We start from the raw sequence: 21,116 nt of genomic DNA, 5'->3' as shown, positions 1-21,116 counted from the left end.
GTCATTTTAATTGTGAAAATATGATCACTCATGAGAGCACTCAATACACAAGGAAGATGATACGTTATTTCAGACACCAGTACAGACTGGCTGAACTGGAAGTGCTGAGATACCCAAATGCGTTACCAACCATCTTCTTGAATTTATTGCTATTACTGAAAGTTAGTTTTGGTAGTGAATGGGATAGGAAGATGGGGCTAGGAAAAGAATCATGAGAGTGATATTCTACACTAAAATCAATCATCTCATGTCAATACCCAGACTTCTCCATGTTTTCTTTTTGAAGACAGTACTGGTAACAAAACAGAGGTTCTATCTCATTTTCTCATAAAGCACTACCTATTAAAAAGCACATGAAGAATGTCTTCATATGTCTAGAGATTTTATAAATAATTCCCAGCAATCTCCAAGTGTAAGTGTAATATGTTACTTTTGAGCAGGCTAATTAACAGTACAAAACACTTGTTTTAGGAATTTGTCATGTTTTAATTTTATGACTCTATCTTTGAGTGTCTTTCATATCACTGGACACAATGAAAACAACAGTACTTTATAAGAAACATGTTTATTTTTTATGAACTCGATTAAAAAATACACATTCTTTGTCAGGGCTAGTCCACTGTATAATGAAATATACATAAAATTATTATGTATACTTAACAAGAACAAACGAACAATGGATCCAGAACCTTGCCTGTAAAACAAACAGGGACTAGGTACCCAGCTCAGGAGTAGAGCATTTATCTACCATGTGTGAGGCCTTGGTTTAATCTTCAGCACTGTGAAAACAAACAAAACAAGCATTTCCGGCGGTGGGAAATGAGAGTCTACACATGAATTCTAACAGTATACACTACATACTTATGCTTAGTATGTTCCCTGATATTTCAAAACACAAAGCTATTTTCAACTTCTTGCCCACATAGTAATGTCCATAGGTATCAAAGTACAAAAAGGCACAGAGGATGTTTAGTTTTGACTTTTGAGGAGATGTAACACCAGCTCTTCATCCTCTGCTAAAGACAGGCCTGTATCCAAAGGTTCTAATGTTTCCCACTTGGCCTTCTTTCCATGACGACTTCTTGGTCTTCCATCATCGACTTCAATGCTGTTCCTCTTCCTCATTTCCTGCTTCTTCTTGGTGTCACTGGTGGGAACAAATCCAATGATACATTTTATAAATAATTAACTCATTAGCGTGAAGTCAAACATTTATAATGGGACAGAAAAATCCAAATGTAGTTGCTAAAATGACATTTTTTAAGACAGAAAGAAACCACAATACCAGGCATGCGAGGGGTACTGTATAAATAGTGACATTTAATATAATAATTAATAGGAAGCTCTGGATATATTATCTATAATCTGAAAACACTGAGAAGTCCCTTAGGTATCTTAATATATCAAATTATCTTTATTTAAGGTTAAGCTACCCTTTAGTAGCAGGTTATGTAGGTTATAGATACAGATAACTGTATCATGCCCTAATTCTAATATTAACTGAATTATGTTACGATAAAGAGCCTAAAATGTCAAAAAGTTCCAAAGTTTCCTTCTTTAAAAATATGGGCCTAAAGTGCACATACAGTCTTCAGAAACTAAGTACTGTTGATTAAGTCTGCATACATCCTGCACATTGGCCACTAAAGTAGAACTAATTTCTAAGAAGGGGGAAAAATCACTAAATGCATTAAATAAAAACCAAAAACAGGGCAGGTGAGAGAGTTACCTGAGTTCAATCCTGAGAACTCACATGGCAGAAATATTTTCTGACTTCTACAAGTGGCCATGAATACTCATGAATCAATAAATGTATTTTAAAATATCTTCAAAACATTTTGACATAGCATATTCAAGATGGCTCAACTGGAGGGCATGAAACAAGACAGCAGCTGAGTAAGAATGGCCAACAATCTCCCCTGACACACACACATCAAGTTGAACAGCTAACTAACTGATCAGAACAGAACTAAAGAAGTCAGTTATAATTTCAAAAGAGTTCAATATAGTCAAACGTCACAGTAACCACAAGGCAGACATCGGTAACTGACAAATGCCAAACAATAACAGGAAATAAAAAAAAAAATAGTAACAGAGTGATTCCCTTAAGTACCAAGACACACGGTGTGTGTGTGTGAGTGTATGAGTGTGTATGAGTGTGTGTGTGTGTGTATGGGGGGAGGGAGAGACAGATAGAGACAGAGAGACAGAGGATAAACAAAATAAAACTAGATATTTTATACAGGAAACCTTTCAAATAACTACAAAATATTGTAATTAATCAGTAAATTCAGCAAAGATGCAGAATGTAAAAATCAACATACAAAAATCAATAACATTACTCTACTGAACAAAGCTATCCTATTTATAGTAACTATAAAAATAAAACATCTAAGACTAATACCTAGGTGAAGGAGAGCAACAATTTTAAACATTTAAATATTTAAAACATTTTAAAGAGGAAACAAAAAAGAAAAAATACATTTTATATTCATAGACTATAAGAATTAACATTGTTAAAAATGTCAACAGTGACTTCCAGAGTCAACACAATCTCTACCAAAGTATCAATGTCCTTCTGTACAAAAGTGAGAAAAGCAATCCAAAAATTTACATGGAACTAGGAAAAGATTCCTAAAATTTATGTGAACCCATGATGACAGGGGAGAGAGAGGAAGGGATGATAGAGAGGAGAAGGGGAAAACAGGAGTAAAAGAAGAATGAAGAGGGAGAGAGGAGAGAAACAGTAAGCAAACACCTAAACTCTGAAGTTAAATTATTTACTTAGAATTGTTCCAAGAATTAAATGTAGCCAGATAAATAAAAACACAGCAGCTCTTTACACAATAACTTGCTTTCTGCCTAAAAATTACACCCATTCAAAAATTCTCACACTAGCTGTATATAATAATCAGCAAAAAAGCCACATCAATATTACATTATTTTTCCAACCATATGATGTATCCAAAAAGAACAAATTGTTCAAGTTTGAATGGACTCTATTACTGTTGAGAAGACAGCCTGATATAAAAGTGAAGATGCCTAATCAGCATATCCACTTATAACCAGCTGGAAGCAAAACTATAGTTAATTCTCTCATTTACTTCCCAGAAGTGTCCAAGTGCTCTGACTCAGCCGTTTCCTTTCACCAGTAGAGGAAAGGCAACTAGATGACATGGTGTGGTTATTCAAAGCCACAAACTGCTGAATTTTGAGAAGGCGCCTGGAACAATGAACATGAACGACTTTTCAAAAGGAATTCAGTCAGAAACCTTTTTTTTTTAAGCTTTTAAAAAAAGATATTCGGTCCTAAAGTGCTTAGGAGTGTGGCTAATTCTGTCCCAAACCCACTGGGTAGAGTGTCATAAATATTTGGGGAAAATGACACAGGTTTTGTCCGTCTTGCACATCAAGTACACCTTGGAGAGGCTCACAGAAAGCTTAATTAGCAGGCTCTCTGTTAATGAATCTTCCTCTGTTAATGTGCTCTTGCATATTATATTCTCTGCAGAAAACAGCAGCTTCAGATGTTTCCCCCGAAAGAAAATTAGCAACTGAAATTTTAGGAAGGCATTTTATGACTACTTTCTATAGAAAGCAAGTAAGTAGTGTTATGAATAACGAATCATCTGGTAATAGAATGGGAATTTTACAGATAACTGCCACAATTTAAGCCCCAGGAAAAATACCAGGAAAGCAATGATCCGGTTCCATCAAAAAAAGCCTCTTTCCAATGCCACAGTGGTAGAAGCACTCAGCTGTTTCACACCCTGCTGCATTAAGCCGATTGTTTCTGTCCTCTGAACAACTGGTACCTATGAGAGCTACTGGATCTAAGGAGGGACTGGGAAATCCTTACGGTTAGCAGACTCAAATAAGCCATGTTTAATTAATTTCTTGATTCTTATTTTTTACAAATTCTAGAACTATAGTTTGTGACCAAGAGTTCTATCACGTAGCTTATAGTAGTGATGATGATTAATAATGACATCAAGTTGACAGACCTAGACTCATCTATAAGACAAAACACATAGGCATATCTACAAGCCTCTAGTTTGGGCTGAGTGAGATGGGAGGACCCACCCTAAACACCAACTGTAACATCCCATGGATTGGGGTCCTGGACTGACTACAACTGTGAAAATCTCTGGACATCGGTATTCCTACATCTCTCTGCTTCTTAACTACAGATGCAATGTGACCAGCATCCAATGATCCTGCTGCCATCTTGTCCCAGCCATAATTGACTGTGTTCCTTAGAACCTAAGCTAATAAAGCAAACCATTCTTCCTTTAAGTTGCTTCTTGTCCCCATATTTAGTCACAGCAACAAGAAAAACAAAACACCACAGCTTAACCCAGCAACACATCATCAGTAACATTTAGCAAGTAGATAGGAGAACATTCTGAAGATACTGAGGCCAGAAAAAAGAAAATGTAATTTTAATTTTAAATTTTGTAATTTTACTCAAAAATACAAATTCATAATTATGAGCTTCCTTCATAAAGTGAGTGAACCCCAATGAACTGAGGGGGTAAAGTGGCACACAGCTGACAGGTAGGTAGAGCCTTCAGGGTGTAGATTATCTGAGTTTGAGTTCCACATTGTATCTTTCTATCATCACTCCTATAGGACCTAAAGTGCTAAGCTCTTTTCAATCTTCAGATGTGTGAACTCAGTATCAGAAAGGGCCACATTACAGTAACTCAACAACAACAACATACAGATTGACAAAGCACCATCTTAAAAAGCAAAGCAAAGCTTAACAGCACCAAAAGTCCCCCTACTATCCAAGTCAAAAATTCAGAGATAATAATCTTTTAATAATCTAAACCATAGATATTTCATTATTGTGTATTTAAAGAAATAAATCATATAACTAAGTACAGGTGAAAACATTTTTAAGATGTAATATGAATAGATAGCAAGAGGAAAATTCAATGACTGAAACTTTACTGAAAAGAGTAATCCAAAACCATGTCACAGTATCTAAAGCAAAGATCTGAGTCAATTATTTTCTGGTAAACAATGAAGGAAAGAGAAAAATGGGATGTGAAATAGTAAATGTTATTATGTTAAAAGCTGATTTTTTAAGAGGGGCATAGTTTCTTACTTCCTAAATTCTCTGAACCCCAAACTAAAAAATCTCCTAGAAGCTGAACTTATTTTTTTCTATAGTTTTGATTTTCTGACTTCAACATTTAAATTATTTTCAGATAATTATAACTGTCTCTCTCACAACAAAAACAGCTTCTGCATTAAATTCAAGAGGAACAAGAGATGGGATGACACCCACGTCTGTGTTGCTAATGGGAGTAAGGCATCTCCTCGTAGCTCTTGCATCTTGCATAGAAGACTCATCTCCCCTTTATCATCTTCCCTGAGAGATACACAGCTGGTCTATCAATAGGGATCTTTTTCCTCTGAATTCGATACAGCTCGAATTATTTTAGTCATGTGGAACTTAGTATTGCTGCTTACTGATACTAATATGATTTTTCTCACCTGTACCCCATTTGGCAGCACCATTCGAAAGTTTTAAAGTAATCATGCCCAGAAATTTTTCTTCTGGGAACCTTGCCCAAGAAAATAATTAAAGACATGCTCAAAGATTTCTTAAGAAAGATATTTAAGATAGAGCTATTTTTAATTTCAAAAAGTTAAAAACCCCAAAATGATTTAAAGGATTAAATCATTAAATACATTTTAAAGAGAAACATAAGATATTAAGTATCTACTGAAATTTTTTCTTTATAAAAAAAATTTAAAAACCAACACAAAATGAAAATCCATCTACATTTAAAAAGATTTGGAAGTTTATTTTTAAATGTTCTTTTTGCATGTATCTTCTGCTATTTCTGTAACCATCCTATATTAGTCTTTGAAATAAAAATTAAATTCAAAGTTCTATGTATCTAGGTTCGTGTTAATTATTGTTTGTACTTCCAAAGTTTCAAAGCACACAGTGTGAAAAAAAAGTTGTTCCCATTGATAACATAACTTGGCACAGAAATAGGGGAAGGGTAAGACTTGGTGGGTGAGGATATATGGGTGATGGTAATTTCAGTAGTTTTAAAAAACTAAGAGTTGTAGTGTGCCCACGTGATCACATGACAGCACTTAGGAGGACAGAATGGAGACCAGTCTGGGCTACATACTGAGATTCTGTCTCATAAACAAAAGGAGAAAGCAAAAATACAAGTTAAGTTACCTCTCAGTCTTTGCTTAGGGCCTGCTCCATCTTTCTCTTCCTGTTGTCATGTGTCATGTGTCCTACTCTTCTGCTTATATCCTTATGATTTATCTGTCTGCCAGCAGTATGTGCTCTATGAAAGCTGGGGTCTATTCTCCTTTTCACTGCCAAAGAGCCAATTCTCAGCAGATCAGCTATCTGCATACATACAGTAAATGCTGAAGAACCAACAGGGAAGACACTTCCCATGCTCTAGTTTTATAATATGGACATCTCTGTGTACAAATAGAGCACATGGCACTAATTTCACTACATTATTCATTTCAACCAAGGCAGTATAACACTTTTGCAGAATATTCTAAATGTAGGAACTGATATTTTGAATATTAAGCACTTAATAAATGATTCTGGGAAGGAAAGTAATAGAGACATTCCAGAAAACATTATATTCTTATCAGTTGTATGCTGATTTAGAAACTCCTACCAGCACCACCTTTACTAATTACAAGGATTTTCACACTGTATCACTAACATGTTGCAAAGTTTACATCAATATTCCAAAACTAAATGTGAGAAAACATCCAATAGTCTCTTGATTCCCAGAACCTCAGGTAGCTCATGTATCACCCCTTGCTACTTTTTACTATCAACATTTCTTGAAATCATTCTGCAGAACCAGATAAGAGGTTTAAATCCCCGTGTATTAATGGGAAAAGGCAGAAAGAAAGAATGATATATTTTTCTATCAATCAGAAACAGGTTTAATTACAGTGCAGTTCTTAGGAAACTTTAGCCAACACTTACAGGAATTCAGAAGAGGGAGGCAATTATATATTATAATAATAAGATCAAAACAAAAATTGGTAACTGCCATGAATAGTAGGCTGCTTGGATTAAACACCATATTTTAAAATAAAATAATATGGGGGCTTGGGGTAGGGGAACATCAGAATGTCCTTTAACTTGAAAACTACATTGTCAGGGGTACAAAGATGTTGCAGTTAAAACTACTACACCAAGCCTTCAGAATGTTTCAATGTTATAAGATATGACTGTGATCTAGGCTAGAAGACAAAGGTCTAAGAAGACTTGTCAATGTCTGCTGCATGCAGTGATTTACAGGAATATGGTGGAGTGGAGTGAACTTCCAAGGATATTAGGGCAAGTAGTTCATATAAGCTTAACTTTAGAAAGAGGATGTATTATATTAGAGTTCCTGCCCTGAGGAAAGAGGTGTGTGTGTGTGTGTGTGTGTGTGTGTGTGTGTGTGTGTGTGTGTAACAGCATAAAACAGAAGATCAACATCTCTCTACACCTTAGAAATCTAACACAAGGGGCTGTTGAAGGAACAGATTTTATTGTGGTGACAGTACAGATCTTCAACTTCCCTGATTCCCTCTTCTCTTTCTCTTTTACAGGGCACAGAAAAGAATTAGGTAAAATTACAGACTGGTCTAATTGCCGAGACAATGGATGGGTATTTAGAGTTATAGAAAAACTTCCTTATACAAAAATCCCTGATGCTTAAATTGCCTGTGGTAAGCCACTGTAGAACAAGTTCAGGACCTCAATGCCCAGTTTGGGTCTTTATTTGTACCCTTAAGACATTTTTTTTTTCTGCATAATTTACAACCAATATTAAGCAAGCATGTGCTAACTCATTTTAAAAAAATCTTCAAAAGTTTTATACCTATCCCCAAGTATTGACACTTTAAAATTAAAATTTAAGATAAAATTGCATCAGAGATGTTTCTTTCCCCTTATAAATTTTAATTTAGAAGACCATGGCAATAGACCTAATAGAGAATGATCACTGCAGTGTATTTCATAAAATCTGCTGTTTCTTTTTATGGGAAAGACTATTACTGCTTATGGAATCAGTACTAAGAATGTATAACATTCTCAATGCCATTCTCAGCATTCTGCTGGAACTTAAAAAAAAAATGTGGAAAAAAGTGTAGTACAGGAAGATGTCTAAAGTTTACTATAAACATAAATGAAAATGCTAAAAAAGTAATCTTAGATCAGAAGTTTAATAATCAAAAAAGCTCTGGGCTGGGGAAAAGGAAAAGGGATGGCATGAGAATCTCACCTCCACACCTCATCCACCATTTCCTTTCATTAAACAGTTACACATTATTTAAAACTGGCAAAATCTTTTTGTTGTTATCATAAATAATTGGGTGATTTGGTAAAGAGTCAGGAGGCCCCTTTTAGACTGACAAACATACCTACACCATAATTTTGTATGGTATTTCTAGATTTTTGAGATTCTTCTAACATGTATCTGCAGAGTCAAGAATAAAAACAATTTCTGATCTGCAGAAAATTTGAACATAAGACTATTTCTCCTCCCATATTGAAAATTTAAATATCTAAGTTTAAGCTGGAACAACTTCTTGTTACTAATCCACATGTAGAATATTTATACTCCACAGAAATACATCAGCTTCCATCCCAAACTATTTTAACTAATTTGTTTTCACACCAAAGATCAGCATGCACCCAAACATATTCCTGGCATTCCAACTATCTAAAAACATTAAATCTTACAATCTAGTATTAACTTCATTAGTCTTCAAATAACTTCCAAAGAGTGACAACTCAAGTCTTCAAAGTTGCTCATTAAATAATTACTTACACTGATAAGCAAAACAAGAATCAAATACATGGACACAATCAAAAATGCTAAAAGAGAAAAAAATATTAGTGGACTATTATATTACTATAATAGCATTATCAGAAGTTAGATATAACGGCATGACAGGGTGCAGGGTATACTATCAAACATAAGTGCCTCTCACATAAAGCAATGTCACCCATGGAGACTTGATAACTTAAAATGACAGAGTAGAAAGCACAGCCCAAAACTGAAACACAGAGAAAGTCAAGAGGGCAGTTTCATAAACCTCCAATCTGCCTTTGAAGTTTCTCCAAATAGTTTTGTTTTAAATATTTCAGAGATAGAAGACAGATAAAGTGAAAGGATGGCAGGCTTACAATGAAGCAAATGTATTATTTATATTATAAAGCAGACCTGACTTCTTTCTGTATCTGCCAAGCTGCAATAAGATTAATTAGCAAGCAGAGGTCCAGGTAAATGAAAACTAGTTAACAATCCCCTCCCCTCTTTCTTCCCATCAAAGAACACACACAGGCTGGACCTAGGCCTCCCTGAACATGTGTAGCAGATGTGCAGCTTGGCCTTGGTTGGGTACAGAACAACTGGACAGGAGCTATCCTAAAAGCTGTTGCCTGTATGTGGGATATGTTCTTCCAGCTGGGCTGTCTTGTCTGGCCTCAGTGGGAAAGAATGCACCCAGCCTCAAAGACTTGATGTGCCAAGGTGAAGAGATACCCAACCCCTCATCTGCTCAAAGGAGAAGGAGAGGGAATGGGGGAAGGATTGTGGGAGGGGTGACCAGGAGGGAGGCAGTAGTGGGATGTAAAGTGAATAGGTGAAATAAAATAAAATTTTAAAACTGGGCTCTAGGCAAACCTGTTGGGCATTTTCTTAATTAGTGATTGATGGGGGAAGGCTCAGCCCACTGTGGGTGGGGCTACCTCTGAGCTTCTAAAAGAAGGCAGACCAGGCATAGAGCCAGTCTAGGAGGAGTGGAAGGAGCCAGTAAGCAACACTTTTCCATGGCTTCTGCATCAGTTTTACCTCCAGGTTCCCGCCCCATTTGAGTTCTTGCCCTGGCTTCTTTCAATGATTGACTATAACAGTGAGGCATATGCAAAATAAACCCGTTCTTCCCCGAGTTTCTTTTGGTCATGGTGTTTTATCACAATAATCATACCCTGCCTAAGACACCTGAGGTTGTCCTCTGACATCCATCGGTGCACTATGCATGGACACGCCCTCACTCATATACATCAACACACACGCACGCACATGCACATTCACACACAGGATAGGAAAAGTGTTTTTGCCCATCTTTTCTTCCTCAGAAACTCATCTTTGAGGCATAAATATTTGTGACAAGTCCTCTGTATATTATAAACCTGATTGAAAATCTTGAAATAGTAGTTGCTGAGCAAGAATGACTGAAGAGATGCTACAGAACTCAATACTAAGAGAAACTACAGAGATTAAAGTAATTCTGTTACTAAGACATCAACAAAGACAATCAAATTTACTCAAAAATAAAACCAGCATCAAACATGTTTTAAAAGTAAAACAAAACACACAAAAGACAAAACAAAACCCAAAGACAAGAGTATATATTGGTTAGTATTAAGAACAGGTTAAGAACAGCTAATTACATGTGAATTGGACTCATTTATTCAATATAGGCTAAAGTGTCACCAAACACAGAAGTTATCTGTAGAGGAATCCTGTTTAAATTGTTACAATAGCCTTAGCACAAGGTATAAATCTAAGTGTCCTTATGCTACTTAGAATAACCTATCAAACATCCGCTATACAACAATTCCTGAGTGCTGTCAGTCCAAGTCAGAGTCCTGCGCATGCTAGGAAAGCACTCCGCTTTAGCCTGACAATGTCTTATAAAGTAATCAGACTTGGTTCAAAGCTGTAGTCTACAAATAAAAGATTGAAGGAAGATGGAAAGAATCTAATATTTGTATTTTTGTTTGAAATATTAAGATTATAAATATTAAATACTCAATTTTATTGGATAATGAATATCTAGAACATCCATGTATTTCTTGTTAATCATATTCAATATTTGAAAAAATTTACACCATATACAATTCACATAAAGATGGTCATAAATCTAACATGATAAATGGGACTGTATATACAAAAATATACTGCATGAAAAAAGTCAGATCTCTTAACTTATAGGACACAGTTAAAAGAAACAATCTTATTGAAAGACTTTAAAAGGACAATTGACACCCCACACCTGTCTGGTTCAGATTTCAGGAGTAGCTTAGCAGTTACTCTCTTCAGGAAACTTACTAATCCACTAGGCTCAAGGGAGACCCATCATTTCCTATGTCTGACCTTCCTATCATAGCTTCAGGCATTCAAATCACAGCATTCATCCACTGCAAGTTTCAACACTATGCACTTAACTCTTTGGACCCACAATTGAACTAAAAGTTCTGTGAAAGCCAGGACTGGTATTTTCTGTTTAATCTTTTGTACTCTGTGCCTGCATTTATTATAGATAGCACATGATAGGTACTAAATCATTCTTTATAGAAAGAATATATGAAGAGAATACCACTCAAGATACAAGCAAATCTGGTATTTCATTTTATGTTGTTTTATTTTACTTTGTGTGTGCGTGTGTGTGTGTGTGTCTGCTGGCAGAGGCCAAATAAAGACAACAGATACCATAGAACTAGAGTTAGAAGCACTTTTGATAATATAAATTAAGTAGAATGTAGATTAAATAATGCAAAAACATTCTTACTGTCGTTGTTTCCACCACAGAGATAAATACTTTTTATTATTCAAGCATTGTCATTACAATACATGGGCTACTTGAAATGAAAATCATGTATGATCCCAAAGGCAACTGCATATGTCAGTCTTTTCCTGCTAAAACATAAGCAAGCTTCAAGGTTTGTTAGAGGTAAGAACAATGACTGTGTACTGCTCAACAGACCAATGAATGATGTCACAAAGACAACCAAACAAAGCCCTCGACTTTTCCTATGAACTTGTTTTGCCTCTACTTTAGTAATAACAACAAAAAAACCCTAACATCTATAAATTCTATTCCACAGGCCCAAAAAGGAAAGAGAAGGAAAAGCCAGAGAAAACTGGATTGATTTTTTTAAACAGATGAAAATGAGGAAAACTTCAGAGAAGAAAACAAGGTTTTTTGTTTGGATCTGCTTTGAAAAGGAATACACTAAGCTTGAGGCTGGAGGCAAAGCTTGGCTCACCTAGCACTAACCCTCCTGTATTATGAGCACATTTCCTGCTCCTTGCCCCCATTTCAGCTGTTTCTGGGGAAAAACTAGGGTGCTTTCTTGTTTAAAGTTCACAAATGGGTACACTGTACTTCCATCATTTCTATCCCCTCCCCCTCTCCTCACATGTAGGAGCCTTAAAAAGAATTCAAGGCCACATAATGTTCATTGTTACTAGGACCACAACAGGCAAGATCTGTCTCTGCTATGCACATTAAAGGGGTTAAATGATGAGCATTGGAACCCCTGGAACCTCAGCACAAGAGACAGCACTGGGGATAATTCCACAGAAGCCTGAGGGTGTTGCAAATTCTCTTGTAGCTGTGCAATGAACTGAAGAGGACAGAAATATAAACTTTTAAAATCCTGTCAGACTTCCCTGAGGAAGAACTACTGACCACAGATTTGGTCATTCTTCACTAAATCTGGCTCACCTTCTTCCTGACAAAGTGTTTTTCCACGTAGAGGCTCTAAAGTGTCATTTATGATGAATATTTATGAACAGCAACAAAGTAAACTTTCAAATGAAACCAATACATACTAGTTCAAGACTCACAGCTATTTTCTAATTGCGTTATCTTGTCCCTTAAGACTAAACTCATCTTTGGAAACACTATGTTTATGTCCAAAGAATATACTTCTGGGAAAGTCATGATAACCAGGATCAGCATGAGAACAGTTTATACTAAATGGAACCCAGAAAGAGCACAGCAAACAAATCTATAAATATGCAGTGAGCTGACATCACAAAACCTTAGTAAATCATTAAGTCTGTGACAGGCAAAAAAAAAAAAAGTAGCCCAACCGGAACAACACAGGATACCTGTACCTAGATTACTTCTGTAAACAGTAGTAGGTGCAGCAATTACTACTGCTAAAATTTTCTATGATTGGTCTTCTAAATACTTGAGCTAAATTATAGACTACTACTTGTACCTTATCATAAATCCTGCTTTCTATTCTATAGATGATAAATAGGATTTACCTTGTATATCAATTCATCTTGATTGATAGAGGATATGTTAAGAGGCATGACTTGGGTTACTTGGAAAGAAATATAAATCAAACATATCTTCCATAGGACATGAAATAGCAGTAGTATGTATCTGCTAACCAGAGTCTAGTGCGGTGATTCTGAATTACTATAAACACCCCTGCTCCAACTCCCAAGCAACATCTAGCAATAGCTAAAGACATTTCTGGTTTCAACTCAGAGGGTGGGGGATATGGTACTCCTGGTAGCCACACATAATGTGAAACTACCTATAGCCCCCCCACCCAACTGTCTCTATTACCTGAGCCAGAATATCAACAATCCTAAAGCTAGTCAGGACATGATCCCAGATCTTCAGTCAAGTATCATCAAATGTGTCTTCAGTTCTCCTGATCAATTTCTCTTAGAGTCACAGCAGTTTCATGTAATGTGACTGAAGTACTAGAATTAGGGAATCAGTTTCATTACACTAATACTTTCTGTGATCACGGACATAATTTATTTAAAAGTTTTGTTTCTTTATCTGAAAGAAGGTTGTGTACACACACACACACACACACACACACACACACAACCTCTTAAATATATTGAAGGAATAAAATCCTGTCCATATTCTCTTCAACAAAGAATGTTTCTTTACTATGAAGCACCTGAGTAACTCTAATTTTCCAAATGTATAATCTCTTATCCTTTTACTTTTATTGATGTATCTGAAAAGAGTAGCACATCTTATCCTTATACTTTTATTGATGTATACTTATATATCAATCGATCAAGAAATTCAAATATTTAAAGGCCTTAATATTCATGTCATTAATACTGACAGTGAGAACAGAAACTGGAGCTGGAAGTATTATTATAAAAAGAGAATCATGTAAACTCAGGCTTTCTAAAAGATAATTAAGAGTTTAAAACTACTGTGAAAACTAATATGAGACTAAAGAAATCACATTAGCTGTAGTAGGAAATGCTACCATGTGGTAACAATGACAGAAACATGTAACAATGCCTTTTGAATGATGATTCAGAAACTGAACCTAGATCACACACTTCAGTGGCACAAACATGTATATAATTTTTAAAGTCCTAGTTAAATTATTTCTATCCAAGGTGTTTCTTAGAATATCTAAAAAAAAAAATCAGGAAAAATTATATACAGAAGGTTAGAATCAGATACAGAAGGATTGCTGATACTTTAAAGATTTGTTCTACTTTTTAAAGCAGTGTCATGCAAACAGACAAAATATAGCTGCAGAACAAACTGTAGAAACCAAATGATGTTCTCCTACAGAGTTAAATTACACAGAAACATCTGAACTCAGGTTGTAAACCAAGTTATCGAGAGAGATCCCATATACCAGTCTTTAATGGATGGGGATGGAGAACAGTCTTCAACATGAGCATTAAGACAGCATGTGGATCAAAGATAAACTGGCTGAGAAAGAAATTATGGAAATGACACCCTTCAAAATAGTCACAGATAATATAAAATACCTTGGTGTGAACCTAACCAAGCAAGTAAAAGACCTGTATGACAAGAACTTCATTCCCCTGAAGAAAGAAATCGAAGCAGATCTCAGAAGATGGAAAGATCTCCCATGCTCATGGATTGGAAGGATTAATATAGTAAAAATGGCTATTTTGCCAAAAGCCATCTACAGATTTAATGCAATCCCCATCAAAATTCCCACTCAATTCTTCTCAGAGATAGAAAGAGCAATCTTAAAATTTATTTGGAATAACAAAAAACCCAGGATTGCGAAAACTACTCTCAGCAATAAAAGAACTTCTGGAGGAATCACCATCCCCGACTTCAAGCTGTACTACAAACCAATAGTGATAAAAACTGCATGGTATTGGAACAGAGACAGGCAGGAGAATCAGTGGAATAGAATAGAAGACCCAGAAATGAACCCCCATACCTATGGTCACTTGATCTTTGACAAAGGGGCTAAAACCATCCAGTGGAAAAAAGATAGCATTTTCAACAAATGGTGCTGGTCCAACTGGTGGTCAGCATGTAGAAAAATGCAAATTGATCCATACTTATCTCCTTGTACAAAGCTCAATTCCAAGTGGATTAAGGACCTCCACCTAAAACCAGCCACACTGAAACTAATAGAAGAGAAACTGGGAAAAAGCCTGGAACACATAGGCACAGGGAAAAGGTTCCTGAACAGAACACCAATGGCCTGTGCTCTAAGACCAAAAATTGACAAATGGGACCTCATAAAGCTGCAAAGCTTCTGTAAAGCAAAGGACACAGTCAATAGGACAGAGCGGCAACCAACAGATTGGGAAAAGATCTTCACCAACCCTACATCTGATAAAGGGCTAATATCCAAGGTATACAAAGAACTGAAGAAATTAGACTCTAGACAATCAAAGAACCCTATTAAAAAATGGAGCACAGAGCTGAACAAAGAATTCTCAACTGAGGAAGCTCGAATGGTTGAGAAGCACCTAAAGAAGTGTTCAGCATCACTAGTCATCAGGGAAATGCAAATGAAAACAACACTGAGATTCCACCTCACACCAGTCAGAATGGCTAAGATCAAAAACACAGGTGACAGCACATGTTGGCGAGGATATGGAGAAAGAGGATCACTCCTCCACTGTTGGTGGGATTGTAAACTGGTACAACCACTATGGAAGGCAGTCTGGCGGTATCTCAGAAAATTGAACATAGTGTTACCTGGGGACCCAGCTATACCACTCCTGGGCATATACCCAAAAGAAGTTTCAACATACAACAGGGACACATGCTCCACCATGTTCATAGCAGCCTTATTTATAATAGCCAGAAGTTGGAAAGAACCCAGATGCCCTTCGACAGAAGAATGGATGCAGAAAATGTGGTACATTTATACAATGTAGTACTACTCAGCTATTAAGAACAATCAGTTCACAAAATTCCTAGGCAAATGGATGGAGTTGGAAAATATCATCTTGAGTGAGATGACCCAATCTCAAAAGAACATACATGGCATGCACTCACTGATAAGTGGATATTAGCCCAAAAGCTCACAATTTCTAAGAATCTACATATAGACCACATAAAACTCACATAGAAGAAGGAAGACCAAAGTATGAATGCGTTGGTCCTTTCTAGAAGGAGTATCAAAAGTTTCAACCAGAACTCCCAAAGTCTAAACCAGAGAGCACAAAGGGAGGGACTCACGCACCTGTATAGGGAATTAAGGGTGACCTTGTTAGACTTCAGTGAAAGTGGAGGGCCAAGGTCCCCGAAAGTTTGGATCCCCTACTGTGTGGGAATTCGAGAGCAGGGAGATAGGACTGGGAGGATGTTTGGAGCACACCATCACAAAAATTAGGAGGAGGGGGTATGGGATAAGGCATTTTGGGGGAGAATGAGAAAGGAGATAACATTGAAGGGTAAATACGTATAATATCCAATAAAAAACCCACACAGATAAAGGATTTTTATAAAAAGGGAGTTTACTTATTTTAAATTAATTTCAAAAGTTTCTAGGAGTTGCAAATTGGCTAAGATCCTATTTTAAGCTCTCCACAAAAGAACTTAAACCTCTGTCCAATATTCTCAAGAGAGAGGTAAACCCTAACTTCCTCAACAGTTAATTGACAAAAGAGAGGTAATCTCACAAAAAGTAGAAAAAGCTATTTCTAATCGATATATCATATAGTCTGATTAATTGTCAGTGGTGCTATAAAAGTCTTTAGACAAAAGATTATTAATATAGATTTATATATCCTTAAATAGGGTCTTCATGACTCTCTGAGTGTGGAAGGAGCAACTGTTGGCGCTTCTGCCCTGATTTTACAAGAACTCTGAAAAATTGGCTTTAAAAACAAAAGAGGGGGAATGGTACCCCTCAGAAGGAGTCCCCCTGAAATACTCTCCATCATGCCTTGTTCACTTTTCTCTCTCTAAAGCTGAAAGCTCATGGCAAATCTCTTGCTGACCATGTTGGTGACCTTGGGCACCACAAAGACCAACAAAACTTTGCCACAGATATGGGGAAGGACCCTCATACCCGTAAAGGGAATGCCCCAGACCCAGTTCCCTTATGGAGCCGAGGACTGATATGCCTGTCCAATACCACAGAAGCCACAGCTAACCGGATACTACAAATATCAATGAAAAAAATAGATACCCTCACAAAGCCAGGCCCAACCATAAATACGATGAATAACAATTTACATCCGGGGAAGAGAAATCTCCCTGAGAATCCCCTTCTTTTTTCTTTCCAGGTAAAAATGAATCACCCGTGATGCCGGCTGTTAGAAGTTCTAATCCAGATGGGCCAGAAGCCAGGATCCTCGCCCTTACCCTCAACCCCTACCTTTTCCCACCTGCACAAGGTCCCCGAAGCTTGGCAACTGCAAGATCCTGCTTGGCAACTGCAGATAGACTCAAAGCAGTGTACCATATCATCTGACGAATAGCAGGGATACCATAACTCAAGCAGTGTACCATATCTTCTGAAGAATAGCAGGTTGCAGTCCTCCTCGCCCCCACGAATAACTAGGACCTGCCGGTCGGGTCAAGTGCACCCAGACGTGGGGCTCGAGGCTCGGACCCCTCTGGACGGACCCTCATTGAGAGGATGTACGCACGACATCAAGATTGAGCGAGACAGAGATCGTCGCCGGCGACCTGTCATCCACGGAACCAGGTTGATGCTGCCATCAAGAAGATGGTTGAAGTTCATTACCATCAGCCAAAAATTGAAGAGGATCCAGAAGTGACTCCGTAGGAGACTGACACAGCTGCCAGCTCCCCACCGCTAGACTTCCACGCCCTCCAGAAGGGTTCCTGGTATGCCTGGCTTTGCCCTCGCTTCTCTCGCTAGAGAGCTTGGCCTCTTGATCACCACAACAAAAATTGGCTTTTTCTAAACCAAGGCCGCCCTTGATATGGCCGCTAACATTGGGGAGCCTTCCTTTATGACAATATTACACCCCAAACTGACAAATGGTTGGTAACTTGAACATTTACAAGAGACTAGGATGGCTGTGAGTTAGCCCAATGACGGGATTATTGTAGGTCCATTTCCCAGGGGCCCACCCAATCCAGCCGAAAAGGAGTGCGTGGTCCTGGGAGTGGGTGCAGCCTACATGGCCTAAGACAGGGCTCTCATCCTCCTTTCACCCACATCGGAGTCCCTTGACGTTGCCTATCGTCGACAGCCTAAAACCTTCGACCATCGATGTGACTCGTCTCACATCAGTGTTTTGGGGTTGTGAACTTGTCTAAGACCCCCCCATAATTAGACATCCAAATTCAAAATTCACATAGTTGGGATTGATCATAAGATGCCTTCTCTAACTAAACAGAGAAGGGGGAGATGCCAGAAGCCAGGACCCTCGCCCTTACCCTCACCCCCTACCTTTCCCCACCTGCACAATGTCCTCTGAAGCTTGGCAACTGCAAGATCCTGCTTAGCAACTGCAGATAGACTCAAAGCAGTGTACCATATCATCTTAAGAATAGCAGGGAGACCATAACTCAAGCAGTGTACCATATCTTCTGAAGAACAGCAGGTAGATCATAATTCAAGGCAGTGTACCGTACAGACCATGACATGTTTCAAGGCACAGGCCAAGAAGATTTTGTACTTTTCCACCACCTGGCCCCTCTTACCCCCTCCCCTTGTAAAACATGCTATAAAAAAGCATTTCATGTTCAAAAAAAAAAAAAAAAAGAAAAGACAGCATGTGGATCATTCAGATGTCACACATGAGCACCGAGGAATTTTATAAAGCAGTGTGTGTTAATTAGTTTTTATAAGTCACTTCTAAATATTAGAAACATGACCCAAATCTAATAGCAAGTCATTGAAGGTCCTAACATAACTACATTTGGATAAGTAAATTTGTCATTTTACCAATAAGCACAGTTTGTATAAACACTAACTCAGTGTCTATTTACGGCATGGTTTTCCAAGAAGAGAATTTGTTTGAGATCTTAACTCTAGACTCCATGGGCTATATGAGAGGTCCCATCAACCTTTGTCTTCACATCAAAAATATTAACTATCTGTCATTGCTACCTAACTTCTATTAAGTGACTTAGAAAAATCCATATAATACACAATACTCTAAAAAAAATACTCAGTTAACTCATACTGTTATTCAATTTACCACATTTCATTTAATTTTAGCATAGAGACAGATAATAGATAGATAAATGAACAGGTTTTAAATGGAAAGAATTTGGTTGTTTACATAGAAGATTTCTATTATTTTATTTGCTAATATGAAAAAAGAATATGAAAGTATGTAGCGGGATTTTTCCCTAATTGATTGATTGGGTAATAAAGACGGCAAGAAGCCAATCACTGGACAAGGAGGAGGCAGGCCTTCCCTGTCCAGGAGAGGAAGAGGGAACACAGGAAAAGGAACACGCCCTTTTATACAGAGAGGCAGGAGCAGAGCTGACTGGATGTAGACCAGGGACTGTTAGATCCGGTGGCAGATTTCTAACAGAATAACTGATGAATTTAGGATTACAGATTCGGCGCCCAGCAATTGTGTTGTCTAAACTAATTGATTCTAAACTAAGATTGTCTGGTGTTTTCCATTTCACTATCACTCAAAGGAGCTCCAGGGGGAAAGATAACCTCAGTGGTGCATGGGTTGGTGAGAGTGCGCCCCCAGGCAGCCGCAGATACTTGGGATTGCTGATAAGTTTGGCAGCAACTAGAGGTTGGATGACTGAGTACAGCCGTTCAGCCAGAAGCAAGCAAACTGCAGGAAGTTTGGTGGACTGCCACATGGGGATAGCCATGGGGGCAGGTAGACCACAGACACAGGAGAATAGCCGGCAATAGCGTGGATTGAATTTTCTTAATTATAACACACAACAAAAGTCTAACTTCCTCTTTTAAATTTCAGAGACTTCTGATTTTTAAAAAATTGTATTTATTTATATACCCACTCACTCATATATTTGTGTAGGGGTTATAGAGGATGTGTCCACGTGTGGAGATCTGTAATATACATTATACTGGAAAACTGTCAGGTACAGTCTGAGATTATTGAGAAGCTGGCAGTAATCTGGTCCCCTCACTTCAGACCCAAGCATGTTTATGTCAGGTGTCCTCCAATACCCCTTATCTGGTGGTGGGCAACCCAAACCAGAACTCTGTGACAGGAAAGGTAACAGGAAAAACCCAAGAGAAAAAAACATTGTACCCTTGAGAACAGTTAGAAAATAAACAATTTCCAACAGAGGCTAGTAGTGTTTGTAACCATGACATAAACATTACTGCAGTAGAAAAAGCAGCTCATCCACAGACAGAAAGGGTGATTGGGAAATCCAGCTGACTGCTTAAACTTCCCTAGCCAACTGTTTCTGCTGGACATTCAGGGTTAGATTTGATGATGCTATTACTATCAGTTGCTATTTGTTCTTTTACTTGGAAGTCCTTTGCTCTGCTTTGGACTCCCTCTATTGGGAACTTCATCTGGCTGCCTTAAAGATGAGTGTCAGAAATAACATTGTCGATTGTTCTCCAAACTGTGCAGTAAGAAGTCAACTGCCAGCACCTTTATCTTCTGGCCCACCTCACCTGCCCAGTTTTTTGTTTTCTAAAACAAGGTTTCACTTTATGTGTTGTCTTATAAGTCACTCATATAGCCCAAGATGGTCTTTAACTTATAGTGACTCTCCTTTCTCAGCCTCAGTATGTATCACCAGAATCAGGTTGTCAGAGATAATTTTTAGTGGCATTCTCATCAAAATCCATTGATAGTTGATATCAATAAAACCTTGCCTGCTTGTACTTACTGTACTTTATAAATTATTCAAGTATAAAGGATTAAAAATGAGGGAGGAAAAAAGAGGGGAAAGAATGAGTAAACAGAACTCATGTAGTTATTTATGAGAACAAGAATTATGAAAATAAAATTAACCAAAGTCCTTAAAATGAGCAGAAGAGTATGTATGAGATGTAGGCAAAACAAGTAGGATTTTATAGGGCATTAAATGTAAGAGAGAGAGAGACAGAGATAGAGAGATAGAGAGAGAGAAAGAGAGAGAGAGAGAGA

General features: G+C 37.5%; 1 protein-coding gene across 1 annotated transcript in view; it reads right to left on the bottom strand.

The window, feature by feature from the left end:
- Positions 1-546: 546 nt before the first annotated feature.
- Positions 547-21,116, bottom strand: part of Ddx10 (DEAD-box helicase 10) — a 142,951-nt gene continuing 122,381 nt past the window's right edge. The window contains exons 17-18 of the mRNA XM_028783611.1: positions 8,286-8,308; positions 547-1,147 (exon numbers count right to left, since the gene is read on the bottom strand). Coding sequence (XP_028639444.1) covers positions 970-1,147; positions 8,286-8,308 — 201 coding nt within the window. The 3' untranslated portion in view covers positions 547-969. The remainder of the gene's footprint in view (positions 1,148-8,285; positions 8,309-21,116) is intronic.

Source organism: Grammomys surdaster, unplaced genomic scaffold (assembly GCF_004785775.1).
Source record: "Grammomys surdaster isolate TR1022 unplaced genomic scaffold, NIH_TR_1.0 1162, whole genome shotgun sequence".
Taxonomy (NCBI): Eukaryota; Metazoa; Chordata; class Mammalia; order Rodentia; family Muridae; genus Grammomys; species Grammomys surdaster.
The sequence above is the reverse complement of the archived record's forward strand: the minus strand, read 5'-3'. Positions and strand labels throughout refer to the sequence as shown.